Raw genomic sequence first — 18298 nt, forward strand, 5'->3', positions numbered from 1 at the left:
AATTCGAAGCACTTTTGGTAAGTTTTATTTTTCGAAGTTTAATCATAACTTATGTCTTCTTTTGATATATCAAAATTAAAAAAAATGAATTCATAATTATCTAAGTTCGTTTGAAAGTATTAGTACATAAATTTGTCAAAATTTAATTAAAGAATTTCAATTGACCTACTGTTCGCAATAATTTTTCGTTGGTGGCTGAAAATTAACTACAATCAAAAATAAAATAAACAGAAAGAATAATTTTATATAAATGAATTTTGCAAGTATAATTCTGTCATTCTCTCAATTCTTCTCTCCTAATTTTTTTCGTGATTCGAGAGCCTTTGCAGCGTGATTCTCAAATGTAGGATGATTTGAGCCTCCTAGAAATGTGTTTGGATCTCCTAAGTTTTTCCGTGATTCGAGGGCCTTGGCAGCGTGATTCTTGAATGTAGGATGATTTGAGCCTCCTAGAAATGTGTTTAGATCTCCATGAATTGTCTGACAGCACTTCGTCTAGTCGAGTTTCCTCCAATGCTTGCAAAATGCCCTCCTTTATCTGTTATTCCCTTTAGAATGTTATATTACTCCCCTATTTATAGTTGTAGGGGTAGGTCTAGTAGTGCTTGTGATTGGCCGAAACATGTCACTTTGCCACTTGGCGCCTTTTGACTGGTTGTTGAATTTGAATGAGATTTCCACATCATTTGTACATGTGGCGGCGTCTCATTGGTCTTAGATTTGTCTAGGATGCCACGTCACTTGATGAGTTTGGGCTTCAAGGTGAGATGAACCTTGACGAGGAATACAATAGGCTTATTATTTTTTTAAGCCCAAAATAAGTTTAAACTCAATAAAATATGGATTGAATTTAAATTTTATATGAATTGATCTAATAAATTTTATGTGTCCACACCTGCAATTTCATAGTTTTATTACTTTTAAAATTATTTTTTCAGGCGAATATATACTAAGGGGTTGTTTTGGTGGAAAAACAAGTTATCTCAAAATTATTAATTTCGAAATCAGCTATTCGAATTACTTACCCCACCTTCAAGAAGTGATAAGAAAAACACTATAATCTCGAAATTAGTTGTCTCATGCATTTTGCCCCGCCAAAATAGGATAAATTTCTCTTTTAAATTAATTTCAAAATTAATTATTTTTATCTCTCTTATTAAACAATCCCTAAATTATTATAGGGATTACTCATGAATGTGTTTTAATTCTCGTGATTTCAAAAGTATTTGTTTCTCCCAATGTTGATCATGTCAAATTGAAGTATCGTGCGTTTGGTACCAACACTTATCGCCAGATTGAAGTTTCACGTAGTTGGCATCAATCCGCATATAACTGAGAAGCTTCATCCGATCAACACTGTAGATGTGTTACATCTTCATTTTTTTTGTGCAGGTTTAAGCAAATGGTCTTGATGTCAGACCAAAAAAGTCGACATGATTGATGTTGAGCCATTTAGTGCACTACTTCACTACTGCTTGATAAGAAAGTGACTTGGAATGATCTGATTTTATCCTTGACGACACTGAAAGTTTTTCATTTTAGCTTCAGTGAGCATGTACTTGGTGTCATTCTTACGAACTTGTGATGATGAAGTTCTGAGTGTCTGCAGTCCATCGTTGCAAAGCAAGCATGTGGTGCATCTCATTCGTGGGGCTCGGCGATAAAGAGGTTTTGAGTAAGAGCATCACATTCTTTTCAAAAAGTACGTAAGTAGTGCCATCCAGCTTGATAATATTGACATAGGGAGTAGCTTTTTCTGACTTTAGTGAGCAAGTACTAGGCACACGTCCACAAAAATATTTATTCTCCGATGGGAGAACAAAAATATGAGTTGTTTGATTCATAAAAAATGAAATTCAATGTCCGATTTAAGCAGTTTTGCGCAGCGTCACGATAAATTCCGTATTTTGATGTAGGAGTATCGAAATCAGAAGCCATTATTTTTTGCATTAGAAACTAGACTCGTAGAGCTACGTCTTACGCGGGAATCGCAATCAGATTGCATCCGAATCGTCCCAAATATTGCTCAAAAAACAGTCTTCTAATCTTGGTTCGCCGGTTATTTCAGCTTTGCGCAGCGTCACGATAAATTTCATATCTTGACGTGAAAGTATTGGAATCAGGTTCTGTTTTTTACATTGGAAAGTAGACTTGCAAAGCTACATGTCACGCAGAAACCATAATTAGCTTGTATCCGAATCATCCCAGATATTGCTCCAAAAATAGTCTTCTAATCTTGGTTCGCTGGTTATTTTAGTTTTGCGCAGCTTCACGATAAATTTCATATCTTGATGTGAAAGTATTGGAATCAGGTTTTATTTTTTGCATTGGAAAGTAGATTCACAGAGATATGTCTCACACGGAAACCAGAATTAGATTGCATCTAAATCATCCCAGATATTGCTCCAAAATCTGCCTTCTAATCTTGGTTTGCTGGTTATTTCAACTTTGCGCAGCGTCACGATAAATTCCATATCTTGACGTGAAAGTATCGGAATCAGGTTTCATTTTTTGCATTGGAAAGTAGACTCACATATCTGCGTCTCGTGTAAAACCACAATTAGGTTGCATCCAAATCGTCCCAGATATTGCTCCAAAAATAGCTTTCTAATCTTGGTTCGCTGGTTATTTCAGCTTTGCGCAGCATCACGATAAATTCCATATCTTGACGTGGAAGTATCGGAATTAGGTTCCGTTTTTTGAATTGGAAAGTAGACTCACAGATCTACATTAAGAGTAAAATCCATCAGCATATAACCTTTATATTTTCTCAGGTACTTTTCCAATATTGCAGCCTAAATCTTGTGATATTCTATTTCTCCTCAGATTTTGGATACTTCATGAATTTCATCATCTATTTCAAGTTTTGGGTCGTATCACTTTCGCAATATGTTGAAGGCTAGACTCGAGCAATATTCAAAGTACCACAAGTCTTTTTTTATCGAGAAGACTTTATTGCTTGGGAGATAATGAAAAATTATTTTGCTTTAAGACGACATCTTCAAAGGACTGTAAATATGCATTCAAGCTTCATACTTTTACTTTCTTTTTTTTTCGTAAGAGCCATTCACAGTTTAGACTCATGCGGGCCAGGAGTGACATACAGTTTAAGCTTGTGCCTTAACAAGCGTTTTGACTTGCAGTTTAGGCTCGTGCGTCGAGGAGCGTCTTGACTTGCAGTTTAGGCTTGTGCATCGAGGAGCATTTTGGGGAGGAATTCTTGTAATGTAACTTTCCTTCCAACCCTTTGTAATGGAGTATTGTTGCACTTCAGTTTGGTATTTATTGCGCCCACTGGTTGAAGCAGATTTGCACTTGATCTTGTGTCGACTTTTGAAAGTTGTAGTTTAGAAGTCCTTTGACATTTTCTTCTTTTGCAAGTGATCAATGTCCAAGTATTACCCTTCTTGCTATTGGAGAAGTTATTTTGCATGGATTTTTTCGTTGTTTTCTTCAAGGCTGGAACCCCAAATGGGTCAAAGCTCCCAAATTGTAACATGGTGATTTCTACAACTTTTGGTGATTCCACAGAACGCATGGCTTGTAGAGCTTTTGAAATTGAACCTTTCATATGGTGTATTTTGGCGCTAACATGATTTATGTCTACTGTATCACCTTCATCAATGATGATCTTTCCCTCTTGCATTAATGTCATGATCTTTCCCTTCAAGATGAAGTATTTTGTGGTGTGATGACCAACAATGCAGTGAAATTTGCAGTATTTAGAATCATCGTCTTTGTTTGATTCTTCGGGTCTCTTTAACTTAGGAAGTTCAATGACTTCTTTGGCTAATAACTCGTCAAGAATTTCAGGAAGATCAGAGTCGGGAAAAGGATTTACCCTTGCTTGTAACTCTTTCAAGGTTGATTGGTTTTTCACCTATCGCATTTGTTGTTTTGGAGCTTCCTCTTTTAACTTTTGTCTTGCAGGGGACTTCGTAAAACTCACAATTGTCGTCATAGATTCCCCAATTTGATTTTCAAATGAGTCTTCGAATTTCGCGACTTTCTTCCTAGGATAAAAAACAGGTGACTCCATTCTATAACTTGCAATACTTAGCTCCATGTCACGAGCGTGCGTAGCTAATTCTTCAAAAGTTTGAGGCTTAATTCCTTGGAGGATATACACAAGGCCTCAACGCATCCCTTGAATGCGAACTTCAACCGTGGAAGTGTTAGAAAGCTAATCCTTGCAATCAAAGCTCAACGTTCGCCAACGATTTATGTAATCCAGTACAGGCTCATCTTTACTTTGTCTTGTGTTTGTCAACTCCATCATGCTGACCATACGAAGGGTACTATAGAAATAATTTAGAAACTAACTTTCTAGTTGCTCCCAACAATCATTTGATCCAGACTCCAAGTCTGTGTACCAATCAAAAGCGTTGCCTTTCAAGGAGCGAACAAATTGCTTGACGAGAAGATCGCCATGTGTACCAGCACTGCTACAAGTCTCAACGAAATGAGCAATGTGTTGCCTTGGATTTCCCTTTCAATCAAATTGTTGAAACTTTGGCGGTCGATATCCAATTGGCATTGATAAACCCTCGATTTGCTTAGAATACGGCTTTAAGTGTCCTACAAAACTTTGTGACGGACCGCCATATTGTGCCTTGATGGTGTTTGCAATCATATCTTGCAGTTGTTGAACTGTTAAAGTAGCCATTGAAGCGGATCGATCATCGCAATAATTGTCACTTGTCTTGATAAGAGATTCATCATCAACTTTTTCTCACGGTGTTAGATTATAATTTGACTCTCTAGGATTGTAGAGATCTAACTTGCTTATAAGTCGGGTGATTTGTTGATCTTTCTCATCAACGGACTTCTTCAAGGCTTCAATGGTTTGCTCCATCATTGCAAACTTCTCATCCAAGTCAATTGCATCAACCATGAAGGTGTTGACTTTCGTTGAAGTTGGAGAATTCATTAAGTTTTTAGATTCTCCAAAGTTGCAGCCAGTTTCAGACGGTTCGTCTGATAAAATAGATGCAAAGTTGCCCCTAGGGGTTGTAGTTACTGCCGAAATTAGATTTTCTCCTTTTTGTCATCTCCAAAATGGTGAAGTATTGGGATCCATCCAAAGCACAAGCGTTGAGATTGCGTCGATTGATGGGGCCAACAAGTTTGATCTCAATAGACGTGACAGTAGTAGACTTCTTGCATGAAACTTCATTGATTTTTCTGAAGTCCATTGTAGTAGTTGAATATGTGATTTCCTTTGGCTTGTAGGAGGAAGAGATGAAGAGCAGAACTGGTCCCATTAGGCGTGCCAATTTGTTCGCAACAAATTTTCGTTGGTGGCTGAAAATTAATTGCAAGCAAAAATAAAATAAACAAAAAGAATAATTTTATATAAATGAATTTTGTGGGTACAATTCCGTTATTCTCTTGATTCTTTTCTCCTAAGTTTTTTCGTGATTCGAGGGCCTTTGCAGCGTGATTCTCGAATGTAGGATGATTTGAGCCTCTTAGAAATGTGTTTGGATCTCCAGGAATTATCTAACAACACTTCATCTTGTCGAGTTGATCTCCGGGCAGAACTCTGTTAGTCAATTCGTTGAAGAGCTATGTAGTCAATGCAGAAACTTCCTCCAATACTTACAGAATGTCCTCTTTTTTCTCTTCTTCCCTTTAGAATGTTATGTTACTCCCCTATTTATAGTTGTAGGGGTAGACCTAGTTGCTTGTAATTGACCGAAACATGTCACTTTGCCACTTGGCGCCTTTTGACTGGTTGTTGAATTTGAATGAGATTTCCACATCATTTGTACATGTTGCGACGTCTCATTGGTCTTGGATTTGGCTGGGATACCACATCACTTGATGAGTTTGGGCTTCAAGGTGAGATGAACCTTGATGAGGAATACAATAGGCTTATTATTTTTTTAAGCCCAAAATAAGTTTAAACCCAATAAAATGTGATTCAAATTTAAATTTTATATGAATTGATCTAGTAAATTTTATGTGTCCACACCTGCAATTTCATAGTTTTATTACTTTTAAAATTATTTTTTTAGGCGAATATATACTAAAGGGTCGTTTGGCGGGAAAACAAATTATCTCAAAATTATTAATTTCGAAATCAGCTATTCGAATTACTTATCCCACCTTCAAGAAGTGATAAAAAAAACACTGTAAATTCGGAATTGGTTATCTCATGCATTTTGCCCAACCAAAATAGGATAAATTTCTCTTTTAAATTAATTTCAAAATTAATTATTTTATCTCTGTTATGAAACAATCCCTAAATTATTATTATATTGTATTTTTTACTTTATTTTATTTTGATGAACTATTATTTATATATTAGGAGCACAAAAAAAATTAATTTCATTTGGGTCCACTTGGAAGCCTACCATGCAGACACATTTTTGTTTTATATTTCTCCAAAAAAAAGAAAAAGGGAAAATGAGAAATGGTAAGCTGTCGGTGGAGTGGCATTAGCTCAAGTAGGTCAGCCTTCACCTTCCACAGCTTTGCTTGATGCCAAATCCAGCCTGTCTCCCTCAATCTGCACCGTTCATTCCCACATCACAACCAATTTCCACCGTTCATCATGCTAAGTCTCTCTTTTTCTTTCTTCTCTTTTGCATTGCAAGTATTGTATTGTACTGTAAGTTGTCTTTTCATTTTCACTCTTTAAATTAATAATAAATGTGCCAACTAAACTAGTATCATCATCATCATCATCATCTCAGGATCTGCTGTATTGTTTCTCTGCAGAAGAATAGAATGGGGATCTTGAAGATGAGGATTTTGGTATTGTTGCTGATAGTTTTGATGGTTTCAATTGTGAATGGAGATGAGAATGAGTCATTCAAGAAGAAACCGACAATAGTGAAGACGGTGAAGGGTGTGAAGATGTGTGTTAAGGATTGGGAGTGCAACAAATTGTCAAGATTTTGTTGTAATTTGACGATAACAGATTATCTAGATACCTATCAATTTGAGCTCCTTTTTGCTAAGAGGAACACACCTGTGGCTCATGCTGTGGATTTCTGGGATTATGATTCTTTCATTAAGGCTGCTGCCCTTTTCCAGCCTCTTGGTTTTGGTACCACTGGTGGTAAAAAAATGCAGATGAAGGAAGTCGCTGCTTTCTTTGGGCATGTCGGTAGCAAAACTTCTTGTAAGTCTTCTTCACATTTTATTCAATGGATCTTGTAAGTTTTGTTATGAATGAATAATAACTGAGCTGCTCTGCTATGTGAACTAACTAACAGGTGGTTATGGAGTGGCTACGGGTGGACCATTGGCTTGGGGTCTCTGCTATAACAAGGAAATGAGTCCCAGCAAAGATTACTGTGATGATTACTTCAAATTAACCTACCCCTGCACTCCTGGTGCTCGATATTATGGTCGTGGCGCTTTGCCTATATACTGGTTCGTAGGAATTTGACTCCCATTTCTTGATATTTTAGCATATACTTTGATTCGTATTCAACTATATAGCATTGAGAGGTATTAATTGGTGGTAATCCAATCTCCAAATTTTGTTGATCCGGCCCTGCATGGGTTGGGTTGGGTTGTTTTGGACGGATACGTCATTGAGACTTTCGTCCCCTCCTTGTACTCCTCTCCTCTCCATTATGGTGAATTCCTCCTCCTCTGTTGGGTTTCCATGTAAATCTGTTTGTGTTCATCTTGTTTTTCCTCTTGCTTATTGCTGTCCGTTCATAACACAATCCAATCCTATCGTAGGAACTACAATTATGGAGCTATTGGTGAAGCCCTGAAGCTAAATCTGTTGGACCATCCCGAATACATTGAACAAAATGCTACCATGGCTTTCCAGGCTGCTATTTGGAGGTGGATGAACTCAGTGAAGAAGGGTCAGCCTTCAGCTCATGATGCCTTTGTTGGCAACTGGAAGCCCACAAAGAACGATACTTTGTCGAATCGACTTCCTGGTTTCGGCACCACCATGAACATTCTCTATGGTGATAGTGTTTGTGGCCAAGGTGATATTGATGGCATGAACAACATCATCTCCCATTACCAGTATTACCTTGACTTGATGGGCGTTGGTCGCGAGGAAGCAGGACCTCACGAAGTACTCACCTGCGGAGATCAAAAAGCTTTTAACCCAACTGCTGCCCCTACTGCTGCTTCTTGAGACTTAAAAAAAATCTCATATTGTTACTTTTAGCCCGAAAGAAGCATACAATAAGTGAAGTGATATATGTATGACGCTTGAATCATAATGTGAGGATGTTGCCCTTGTTGTTGTTGTCTATCATGTAATTTTTTGAACTTCATTTTTTTTTGTTCTACTTTATTGTTTGATATACTGTGAAGCCCTTAGATTGTAATTTGTGAAAGTGTTCATCCCATGATTACCATTTATGACCTGTTGCCACTTTGTTCCAAGGTGCGTAAGAATCATTGTTTTGGGGCCTTTTGCTTTGAGCCATTGTTCTTTTTGTTTTCAACTAACAAAATGTTTCTGACGTGAAATTAAAGATCCGAAATGAAGGAATCATGTCGGCTTTCATCCATTGCTATATACTCACAAAAGATGGTGAAAACGTGCAGGGATATACTAGACTACTACTGGTGAAATAAAGAGAACGAAAGGTTAAAAATAGGTAAATAGTAGTTCAAGTGATTTTATAAACCTATCGTGCTCGTGTACAACACCGGCCAACATAAATCGGAGATTCTCTAAGAGAATATAAGTTCTTCTTAGGGCTCATCTGCAAAATTTAAGCAAGTAAATAACTTTTCGAGGCAAGTATAGAATGTATTTGACCTTTCTTCTAGCAGATGGCATTACCTTTTACATGATACATTCAATAATTAATCCACTCGAAGCATTTTGGAAGGTTAACTGGATACAGGTAGTACTAGTTGTAGACCAATGTCCTTTTGAGTATGAAACTTTATTCATCTTTAAAAATCAATTCCTGTACGCAGCAATAGTACACAATTCAGTTTCTGATCTACGTATATTTGTTCTCTTGTTGATGAACGATGTTATCCTTCAAGTACATCTGCAGAAGAGAACAAGTGAAAATAAATCATCAAGAACCAGAAAAAACAACAAATAAAGGGCAAGGGAGAAACTGCAATATCAATTTACAAATCTGCGAAGCAAGTAAATGGCAGATATAATTAGTACCATGAGGTTAAATAAGACCACATTATATTTTAAAGGATAACGCGAGCAATTATAATAGCAGATAACCCTGGCAATAAGCATTGCACAATCAAGATCAGTAGCCCAAGACTGTCCCAGCTCTAGCTGGACTTGGCTCAGATATGTCTACAAACTCTCACAGAAGATCCAACAGTACTCCAATATCCATGGTAATAAGATGCTTTATCGCGCTGCTGGCGTTGGGGATAATAGAATGAAGGAACTTCCCAGAGATTGGGGAAGTGTGGATGAAATCTGTGTTGATTTAAGAATTTAGGACTCTTTATGAACTCCGGTTGCTTGAAAAGAACAAAAAGACATGGGAGTAGACACAAAAGGAATGATGCTTCCATGAATCTACCAAGTCACTTGCATAATGTGAAAAGATCCATAGCTCTTTGGAGCTCTAACTCGAGTGTAAACGTAATCTTCAGGGCCTTTGTAGTTTTCCATTCCTTAAACTCTCTAGTATTTGCTAAAATGTTCAGTCTTTTCTTTGAATTTTGAAATCTCAGAAAATACTCATTTTAGTCCCAAGGAAATATTTTCTGGAAGTTCACCAGAATAAGAGCCTCCGACATTTGGTTGATTCATTCTTCTCCTCAGAAAATAGAGTGAGATTAAGTGTGCAGATCAGTTGGATATTCTTCTAAATGATCACTCTTTTTATTACAGTAACTACAATGCTTCCTGCAGGAGATTATCCTAGGATTAATAACTTCCACCAACCAACGTAAATGATTAAAAGGGAGACCAGAGTTAGAATTACCCACCAGCAGTAGCGGAGCAAAGAATTTTGTTGAGCGATGTCAAAATATAAACGGTAGACATGTAAAAAAAACAGCATAATTTTCTGAGGAAGGAGTGTCAATTGACACCCCTTAGCATAAGAAGGCTCCACCACTTCTCAACAGCCACGCCACAAGCCACAAGACACCGTCACATCCAGAATCGAACTCTTTTCCAACTATTAGTAATGTGCAACTAAACACCAAAACCAACTGGGAAAGAAAAACTTCCACATTTTCTTGCTCAAGCCTCAAGGAGAGGACTGAAGAGAGTAGAAAATTATTTTTGATAAGAGGCCCAAATTAGAGCAGGTTAATTTTCTTGGAATCTACAAGAGCACAGAGTACAAACTGAGGATAGAATTGATGCTTCTCCACACTGCTTGTTAAGATCTATTTTACACAGCTCTAGGAAAAATTCTCTCGCATAGCACAAGAACAGGTGAAATTGACAGGAGTTGCCACTTCGAGATTGGAAACGTCACTCACGTCTAAGCACAACAACAATGAACAACAAATTCAAGATCTACTAGATAGGGAAGGGGAGTAATAAACTAGGCATACCAGACCCAATGCTTCTGCCACACTTCTCCTGGTCTCATCACCACACACACGCAGAAGAGTGTTCATTAGGAACTCCCGTTGGTCTAGTTTTAAATGTTTCTCAAGTCCACGAGCCACCATCTCCATCTCAGGCTGTAGAGACAGCCAATAAAACAATAAATAGCATGAAATAGTGTGAAACTGTGGTGTAAATTAAGTCCAACGGCACCTTGAAATAGAGACAACTAGAAAAATTACTACAAAGGGTAAATATAGTCCATAATCTAGGATGATCGCTAGCTGTTTTCTTCTGATAGTAAATTATACTCCATCAGAAATTGGGATCAAGAATAAGTTATACTATTAATTATTTTTCCTGGATTCTTTTATTTTTGAAAGATATCAATGGCTCAACGCTAAGACGCTTCCAAAAGAATTAAAACAGAACACACCATGAGATACACAAACAGAGCATAAATCAGACAAACTAACAGAAGTAGGCAAAATGAAGAAATACGAACCGAAAACTCTTCAGGAGGAAATATCTGGTGAATGACACAGACTTTAAACAGTTCCACCACAGCTTCAGAATGTTTTCCTTGTATTTCCAAGGCCTGAAAATTAAAAGATCATAGTAGTATCAGTTCAAGCAAAATATATTGCATTCTTGACCATCCATTAGTTCATCATGCCAACAGTTTATTTAGAGGAACACCAAGGATGGAAGACAATTTTTCTTTTTTTCCAAGACAATAATTCTCTATATCACCAAATCCACAGCCAAATATATATAACTAACTTCACTGGCTGATTCATTCAGCCTACCAGAGGTAGTTGAAAGAATGGTTTGAATTATAAGAACCTAAAATAGTTGTTTAGTTTCCTTACTCTTGCATATTTATCTATAGGGGCTTCATAACTGATGTCTTAATTTATTAGCTCATTTTGAAGGAACAGTAAAGTTGTGTCTGTGTGACCTATAGGTCACGGGTCCAAGCCATGGAAGCAGCCAATAATTGCATTAGGTTAAGACTGTTTTATCACACCCCATGGGTTGCGGCCCTTCCCTGGACCTGTTAATGTCAGATGCTTTGTACTCCCGGCTGCCCGTTATCTTGGAGGTTTTTATTTTTGTGAAAGACCTAAGTTCATCCTTATTAAAGTCAAAGAGAAAGATTGCAAAGACTGTCAACTGTTTATTTGGTAGTATGACAGGCAAAGCAGTCATTGCATACTCTTTACTCTAGCTTAGATCGCCAGCAATGATAATTACCAATAGCTTAGATTTCAGGGTATTACAAAATTTCTAATTAGGAGAGCTTACTAACAAATTCGGTTTCAACAGATCTCTATTTAATTTTTTTAATCAAGTAAATATATTTTCATTCATAAATATGGCCAGAAAACTGACAGTATGCAAAGAGTATACCAAAAGGTAAAGAATCTACTAAAAGAAATGATTCTCTATAAACTCCACCCAATCTTCTATACAATTGGGAACTCTGTGGCTGCACCAAAAGCAAATAAGGGATTGGAGGCTACTCCTCAATTGAGCAAAGCTCAACTCTACACCCTCAAAAGTTCTCCTATTTCTCTCTCCACAGCACATGCATTAGCGGGAGTGGAATCACATTTCCAAGCACTGTGTCTTCTCCTCCTCCTCCTCTTCCAACTGAATATGCTCTTTCACAGTTCTTGGCATAGCCCAGAAGTACCAAACCACATAAACATATCCCACCATAGCCTCGTGGTAAGACCACAATGTAGAAGAAGATGATCCACATCCTAGTTCGCTAGCACATATAACACCAATTGACGCAGTCAACCTTCCACTTTCTAAGATTTTCTGCCATCAAGATCACCTCTCTAGTAGCTAGATCAGTGAAAATACACACCATCCTCAGCACCTTTGGTATCCACATTGCGCTGCAAAGGAAAACTTCCTCTTCCCCAACCAAAAGTTTCTCGTAAAAGGACTTGACGGAGAACATTCTTTCTCAAACCCTATCACAAAGCATCGAGATTATCTACTGCTGTAACTTGGTTATGGAGTAGAGCCAACATTTTTTAAAACACAATCACCTCGCAATCACGGTAGTCTCTCCTAAATCTCAAGTGCTAAAAAGTCTTTCCACCTTGTGTCCTCCTAATTTGTTGTATTATCAAGTCTCTCTGGCAAGATATTCTGTATAGGCTTGAAAACTCTTCTTTCAATAAATTATTCCAACTCCACGTATGATCCCAAAAGTTAACTTTCCTCCATTTCAAACCTTAATGAGACATTACTCGGTAATGGTACTATCCCTTAATGATGTTCCTCCGCTACCCACACCTAAAATGCATAGACAAATCTCTAGATCTCCACCCCTTTCTATAGCCCCATATTTATCGACTATTATCCCTCTCCAAGAAGCATTTACCCCCATCTCAAATCTCTCCAACTAATTACCCAGCAAGGTTTTCTTAAACACCTTTAAGTCTTTAATACCAAGCGCTCCCCATGTTTTAGGAGATGTGACAGTCTCTACCCGCACCAAGTGACATTTCCTTGCCCCTCCCGCCACGTCCCAAAGAAATTTGTTTTTGGATCCTTTCCAGCTTTCCTGTGACTGAAGATGGAGCATGAACAAAAGACAAGAAATAGGTGGGAATACTCGATAATGTGCTCTTGATAAGCACTTCCTTGCCACCTTTGGACAAATATCTTTCTGTCGAAGCACCTAAAGGTAATCCAAGATCAACAGTTGGGAGAACCCCCCTGCAACTCAAAACCTGATCAAGCGATCGAACGCCCTCCTCCCTGACGGGTATAATCTCACACGTCATTAAATTAATTTTAAGTCCTGACACCACCTGGAACCAAGTAAGCACTTTTTAAAATAATCCCGTTGGGTCACATCTGCCATACTGTTAAAGAAGTGGTGATAACTTCTGTCATTCCTCCTAAGCTTAAAAATTCTCCCAACCATATCGTTAAAGAAGTGGTGCTAGCTTCAAATCGGATTAATGCAATACACTGTGGATGGATTAGGACTTTTAACAGATAACTTGCTTCAAGAAGTCCAAGTGCAAATACAACAACAACAACATACCCAGTATATTCCCAGAAAGTGGGGTAAGAAGTCCAAGTGCAAATATGAACTTAATTCAATGTAGTAGAAAAACGTTACCCAAGCTTGCAAGAACCTTGACCTAGTACGTGCGGCAACAGCTGCAGACACCATTCTTGCAGCCCGAGTACTCTCAAGTCCAACATTATCAGCAAGCCCAGCAACGAACTTTTGTGCTTCCTCGCCATCAATTAGAACAAAAGCTGACTGACTTGCAGTGCTGCAGAAGAGCAAAGTAGAGGAAGTTTAAGAGGGTAAAAAGATGCAAAAGCAGATTTAGCAATCAGCCATCAAGCTAAATGGACTACCTTTCACAATAATTAAGAACAAAGTCGACTGCCACGCGATAAAGGGTATCACGTGCATTCTCAGTATCAAATGAAACTTTCACGTTTGATATCCTCCCTATGCGCCGTAACTACAAATGGACCAGCATGTTAGCATAAATTAGAGCATAACTTATGCCTTGGAAAATAAAATATCATAATGAAGTTGAACAATTCTTTAATCGTTTTCTCCAGTTAAGTGACAGATTTTTAAAAAGAAAAAGAGGAACTGAGACAGTACCACGCAAAATAAAGAGGCTATCTAACTTGTAGTTTCACCAAAGTTGTTTGAAAGATCGGTAAAGACAGCTATATACAGGAAAAGCATTCACATATACACACACACACATACACACACTCTTGCCTTTTCTGGATTCCCGTACCACACTGCCTTCCAAATAAAAAAGGCCATGTAACATGTAATACCACTGTAATTTCAAGGTTCAGAAAGCATGGAAATTGGCAAGGACAACATTATACAGGTAAAATAAACCACACCCCTCATGCTTTCCTGGTTGCCCTACCACACTGCAACAGAAAGTAGCATGGGTCCTAGATCACTATTTTGACTTGTTAAGTCTTTCGATCGACAGACTAAACTGAAACCATCCCAGTTTAAAGATCTATGTTCTCTGAAAAGAAAATGTATCCACTGGGTGCTTCCACCAGCTCCACTCTCCCACTATCCCTAGGGAATACCTCAGTTCGCAAAAAAAAATAAAAAATCTCAACGCACTTATTAGAAAAAATTCCTTATGATGTAAATTTATCACAAAAGGAAGAAAGATCTATATGTGATGTCCATTGATCTAGAGAAAGCATATGATATTAAATATATAAACGTCATAAAGGACATGTCTGAAGAAGCTATCATTAGCACGAAACTGGTAGTATCTCACAACAATGGGTCTACACCACGGATAGGCATTGAGCCCCTATTTTTTTACCCTGGTTATGTATGAGCTAACCAACACAATAGAAGATGAGGTCTGGTAGCGCATGTTATTTGCTAATGGTATTGTGTACTGTTAATAGACAAATTTAGTGACGGTCTCGACCAAAAGCATGAACTACGGTCTCGACCAAAAGCATGAACTATCATGAACCACCTTAGCAAGTAAGGGTTTTATGATAAGTAGAGGTAAGACAGAATAGGTGCATTGCAAACAGTTTTGATATATAGGCTCATTTTTCTAGAAAATGAAATGATAGACGAGCGTTGAAAATGCTAAGATGGTATGCAGTCATGCAAGATTAAATATGATTCAAAATAACCACATCGGACAAAATGTGTAAGTTGCATGCATTGAGGATAAATGAGGAAAGACCCATAAAGATGGTATGGCATGTCCTGCAACAATTTAAAGATGCACCAGTCCATAGGTGTGAAACCATGGTGAATGAAAGTGTCAAAACGGGATGGATAGACCTAAAACCACATGGAGGGAATTTTGTCTCGAAAAGCTGAAAAGCCTACAAATTCTTGGCATTAATCAGACTCGGTTAAAGATAAGTGCACAATGGAGAAAAATGTCTATATAGGTGATATGTACTAGTCGGGAACAAGTTCTAGTCTTGTTAGGAACTTGTAATAGTATTACTATTATCTGTATCTGTTTAATTTATTTTGTTTGGTATGATAACGACATGGCTTGAGCTTAAGGGTGTGTTTGGAGCGGAGGAAAACTTTTTTTTTTGTGATCAGGTAAACATTCTTTCATTCATAGGTCCTAACTAGTCTGGGACTAACGAATTTTTGTTTTTTTCTTATGCCTATTAGCTTTGCATCAACATTTTAATTTCTACTAGTTCTTGCCATCATGACAACCACGGAGTTACCTTATCATTATCACTGAAATCTTTTACTTGATTAGAAAAACAACAACCATGGAGTCCATCATAACATAACACTCTATTATGCATCCACAAAGCATAAAAAGACTAACCAAACTAAGCACATTGAACAGAAAGGTCCGCTATTCCAACTAAATAAAACCAAAAAAAAAAGGTACTTCCATAAAACTTAGTGTCAAATGAGCGGGGGTTGGGTTGAATTTGGGCGAGCAAAATGGGATGAGTTAATAAAATGCTATACTCCACTTCCCAATTGTCGACTACTATACCTGCTGGCTTCTCCTACAACAGAAAGTTCAAAAAGAAAATAAAAGGGAGGACAAGAAAGATTGAGTTTAGTGTGGCTGTGGCATTGTTAAAAGACTTTGATAATGTGGTTACTTCATTCTTAAAATTTCCTTTCCTGAAATGGAGCTCACATTCCCATATATTTATGTATATAATTGCAAATTTGCAAGTTCGAGATGCTGCTTGGAGCAAATGGTCTAGTGACAAATTCATTAAATATAAAGGGGACTGTAAACTAAAGCAAACAACTAAACAAGTATGCAAACAATTTACACTTGTATAAAAATAAAGATAGTGAAAACAGAGAAGCCATTAACATACTGACTTGAATAATGTCATCCGCCAAAATGTCCCTCCCTGTCATTCTATTGTCCAAGATGGCTGGAAAGCAAATTTGTAAACTGTGATTTAAAAGGAAATGCATAACTAAACAATCAACGTGGAAGTTTGAAAACCTCAAGATCATACATTTTCCAATATGAAACACAAAACGCAATAGCTACATATATGACATATAATTCAATTGAATCTAAAATCCAATTATATGTTAACTATGTTGCAGCAGAAAAAATGCATTTTAAATTCACTCTCCAGAATGTGTAACAGACCTTTTTGATAAGGGTGTGGTAACAGACTAAGAAGCCACTAGGACAAGCTATTACCTCCAAACGAGAAAATAAACAAGTTGTGCAGACATTACAGATTTGCTTAACTTTATACTTGAAGGATCAAGATAGACCAGCCCCCAAACTAAGGGACCCTTTGTGTTAAAGTTCACTCTTTTACAGCTATTATATGCATTGGAGAGTGTGCCCAGGGTTCTAGTTCTAGTTAAAGCTTCTAGTAATGATTATCATACTAGGAGTTCTAGTTCAAGGGATTAAACAATATGATAATTCAGATACGAAAGAACAGGAGCACACCTAAGAATAGCCTGGAAAATAAAATTACCTCGAATCAATCTATTGGCCATTCTCTGATACTCTTCTTGATTCTCTGCCCCAACTTGATCCGAACCAGAACTCGAAACAGGCCACCATTTCGGCAACTGCTCCACCGAACTCTTCTTCTTTCGCCTCCTAATTCGACTGGCCCAACCCCAATTACTGTTCACGTCATCACCATCCAACACATTAGGTTTCTTCCTATCAACCGTGATCTCATTTTTAGCAACAAGTACTTCTCTTCCACCCAAACTACGGTCTCTTTTATACACTAATTCAACATTGTTGTTTCGGGTGTTGTGTCGTAACCCCAGCACTAGCTTAAAAATAGTTCTAAGAGTGAAAATAACTAAGAAACTGGTGAGTAATAGAGTTCCTACGAATTTAACAGTGGTCCTTCTGCAGGAGAAGAGAAGTCTGCCGTCATTACTATCAATACGGATGAGAGTTTGCAAGTCGTCAATGGCAGCTCGGCCTGAGTGGACGAATTCATCGAGCTTGGAGTGAAGAAGGTCCTTGAATGAGTATAAGGATTTGGTAGGCAAATTATCGACGGTAAGGATGAATTGGAGATTTTGATCGGACGGTGGAGCTTCTTCAATGGTGAACTTTTTATGGAGGAGACGGCGGCGGAAGTGGCGGCGACGGGGAGGAGAGGAGGAGAGTCGGCGAGAAATGAGAAGGCAATAACGACATCGTTTTGGGATGGAGGGAGAGAGAGAGATGATACTATAGAGAGAGAGGTTCATGGCATTTGTGTCAGATGAAAATCTCAACTCTTTTCATTGTTACTACGACGACCAACAGCAGATAAGTACACGAGACAAAAAATAAATACACTACGCCTCTTTTTTTTTTTTTTTTTTTTTATACACCATGATAACTCGTGAACACTATCATAGCCTCAGCTCGATCCGGAAGACATTATGGCAAGTAGGCATGCGACATGCTCGATTCGAAAAATATTGAGACAGATCTCTGTCATAGCCGAAGATCGATTCTAGACCATTCGTGTGAATAACCATTCTCCAAACTAATACTCTCTGAGTTGTTATTCCACCCATTTATGATTTATTATAGTCATAAGAAGATCAGATGAAAAGTTGCAATTAAAAAGTTGATAAAAAATGAAGAGGTCGACGGAGAAAGAACATAGAATAAATTGAAATCGGAGTAGCAAGGAGAAGTAAACGTATAGGTTTTCTACGCTGAGTATAGTCTACTGTGTCCATTAACTTCATATATAGATTAATTTAACAAGAGTTTTAAAAGTACAGGAACAGCCAAATATCTAGTATTTTGT

General features: G+C 37.7%; 2 protein-coding genes across 4 annotated transcripts; one reads left to right on the top strand and one right to left on the bottom strand.

Moving 5' to 3' along the window:
• Positions 1 to 6339: 6339 nt before the first annotated feature.
• Positions 6340 to 8237, top strand: LOC107864409 (chitinase-like protein 1). The gene is made up of 4 exons (XM_016710762.2): positions 6340 to 6616; positions 6727 to 7132; positions 7227 to 7386; positions 7705 to 8237. Exons 1-4 carry the CDS (start codon positions 6560 to 6562, stop codon positions 8117 to 8119), a joined length of 1038 nt encoding a protein of 345 aa, XP_016566248.1. The 5' UTR covers positions 6340 to 6559; the 3' UTR covers positions 8120 to 8237.
• A 344-nt stretch (positions 8238 to 8581) lies between these two features.
• On the bottom strand, positions 8582 to 18206 carry LOC107864407. Of its 3 annotated transcripts, none has more exons than XR_001672638.2 (8): positions 17003 to 18206; positions 16377 to 16432; positions 13892 to 14001; positions 13644 to 13803; positions 10995 to 11087; positions 10495 to 10626; positions 8780 to 8996; positions 8582 to 8699 (listed from the first exon to the last, which is right to left on the bottom strand). XR_001672638.2 is itself a non-coding variant. In XM_016710759.2 (7 exons), exons 1-7 carry the CDS (start codon positions 17742 to 17744, stop codon positions 8946 to 8948), a joined length of 1344 nt encoding a protein of 447 aa, XP_016566245.1. In that variant the 5' UTR covers positions 17745 to 18206; the 3' UTR covers positions 8739 to 8945. The 3 variants fall into 3 exon arrangements, 1 of the variants encoding a protein (XP_016566245.1); XR_007053270.1 differs by having other exon boundaries at positions 8780 to 9832; positions 9916 to 10626; positions 17003 to 18006; XM_016710759.2 differs by lacking the exon at positions 8582 to 8699 and having other exon boundaries at positions 8739 to 8996.
• Positions 18207 to 18298: the final 92 nt, after the last annotated feature.

The sequence above is a fragment of the Capsicum annuum genome, chromosome 3 (assembly GCF_002878395.1).
Source record: "Capsicum annuum cultivar UCD-10X-F1 chromosome 3, UCD10Xv1.1, whole genome shotgun sequence".
In the NCBI taxonomy this organism is placed as follows: domain Eukaryota; kingdom Viridiplantae; phylum Streptophyta; class Magnoliopsida; order Solanales; family Solanaceae; genus Capsicum; species Capsicum annuum.

What these genes read in the sequence shown, in the direction of transcription:
- LOC107864409 (XM_016710762.2), top strand. Translation starts at nt 6,560, where the DNA reads ATGCTAAGTCTCTCTTTTTCTTTCTTCTCTTTTGCATTGCAAGTATTG. An exon ending in TGTCGGTAGCAAAACTTCTT is followed by an intron (nt 7,133 to 7,226) that starts GTAAGTCTTCTT and finishes ACTAACTAACAG; the next exon opens with GTGGTTATGGAGTGGCTACG. An exon ending in GGCGCTTTGCCTATATACTG is followed by an intron (nt 7,387 to 7,704) that starts GTTCGTAGGAAT and finishes ATCCTATCGTAG; the next exon opens with GAACTACAATTATGGAGCTA.
- LOC107864407 (XM_016710759.2), bottom strand. Translation starts at nt 17,744, where the DNA reads ATGAACCTCTCTCTCTATAGTATCATCTCTCTCTCTCCCTCCATCCCA. An exon ending in TGGCGGATGACATTATTCAA is followed by an intron (nt 14,002 to 16,376) that starts GTCAGTATGTTA and finishes GTCCATTTGTAG; the next exon opens with TTACGGCGCATAGGGAGGAT. An exon ending in TGGCAGAAGCATTGGGTCTG is followed by an intron (nt 8,997 to 10,494) that starts GTATGCCTAGTT and finishes TCTCTTCTGCAG; the next exon opens with ATGTACTTGAAGGATAACAT.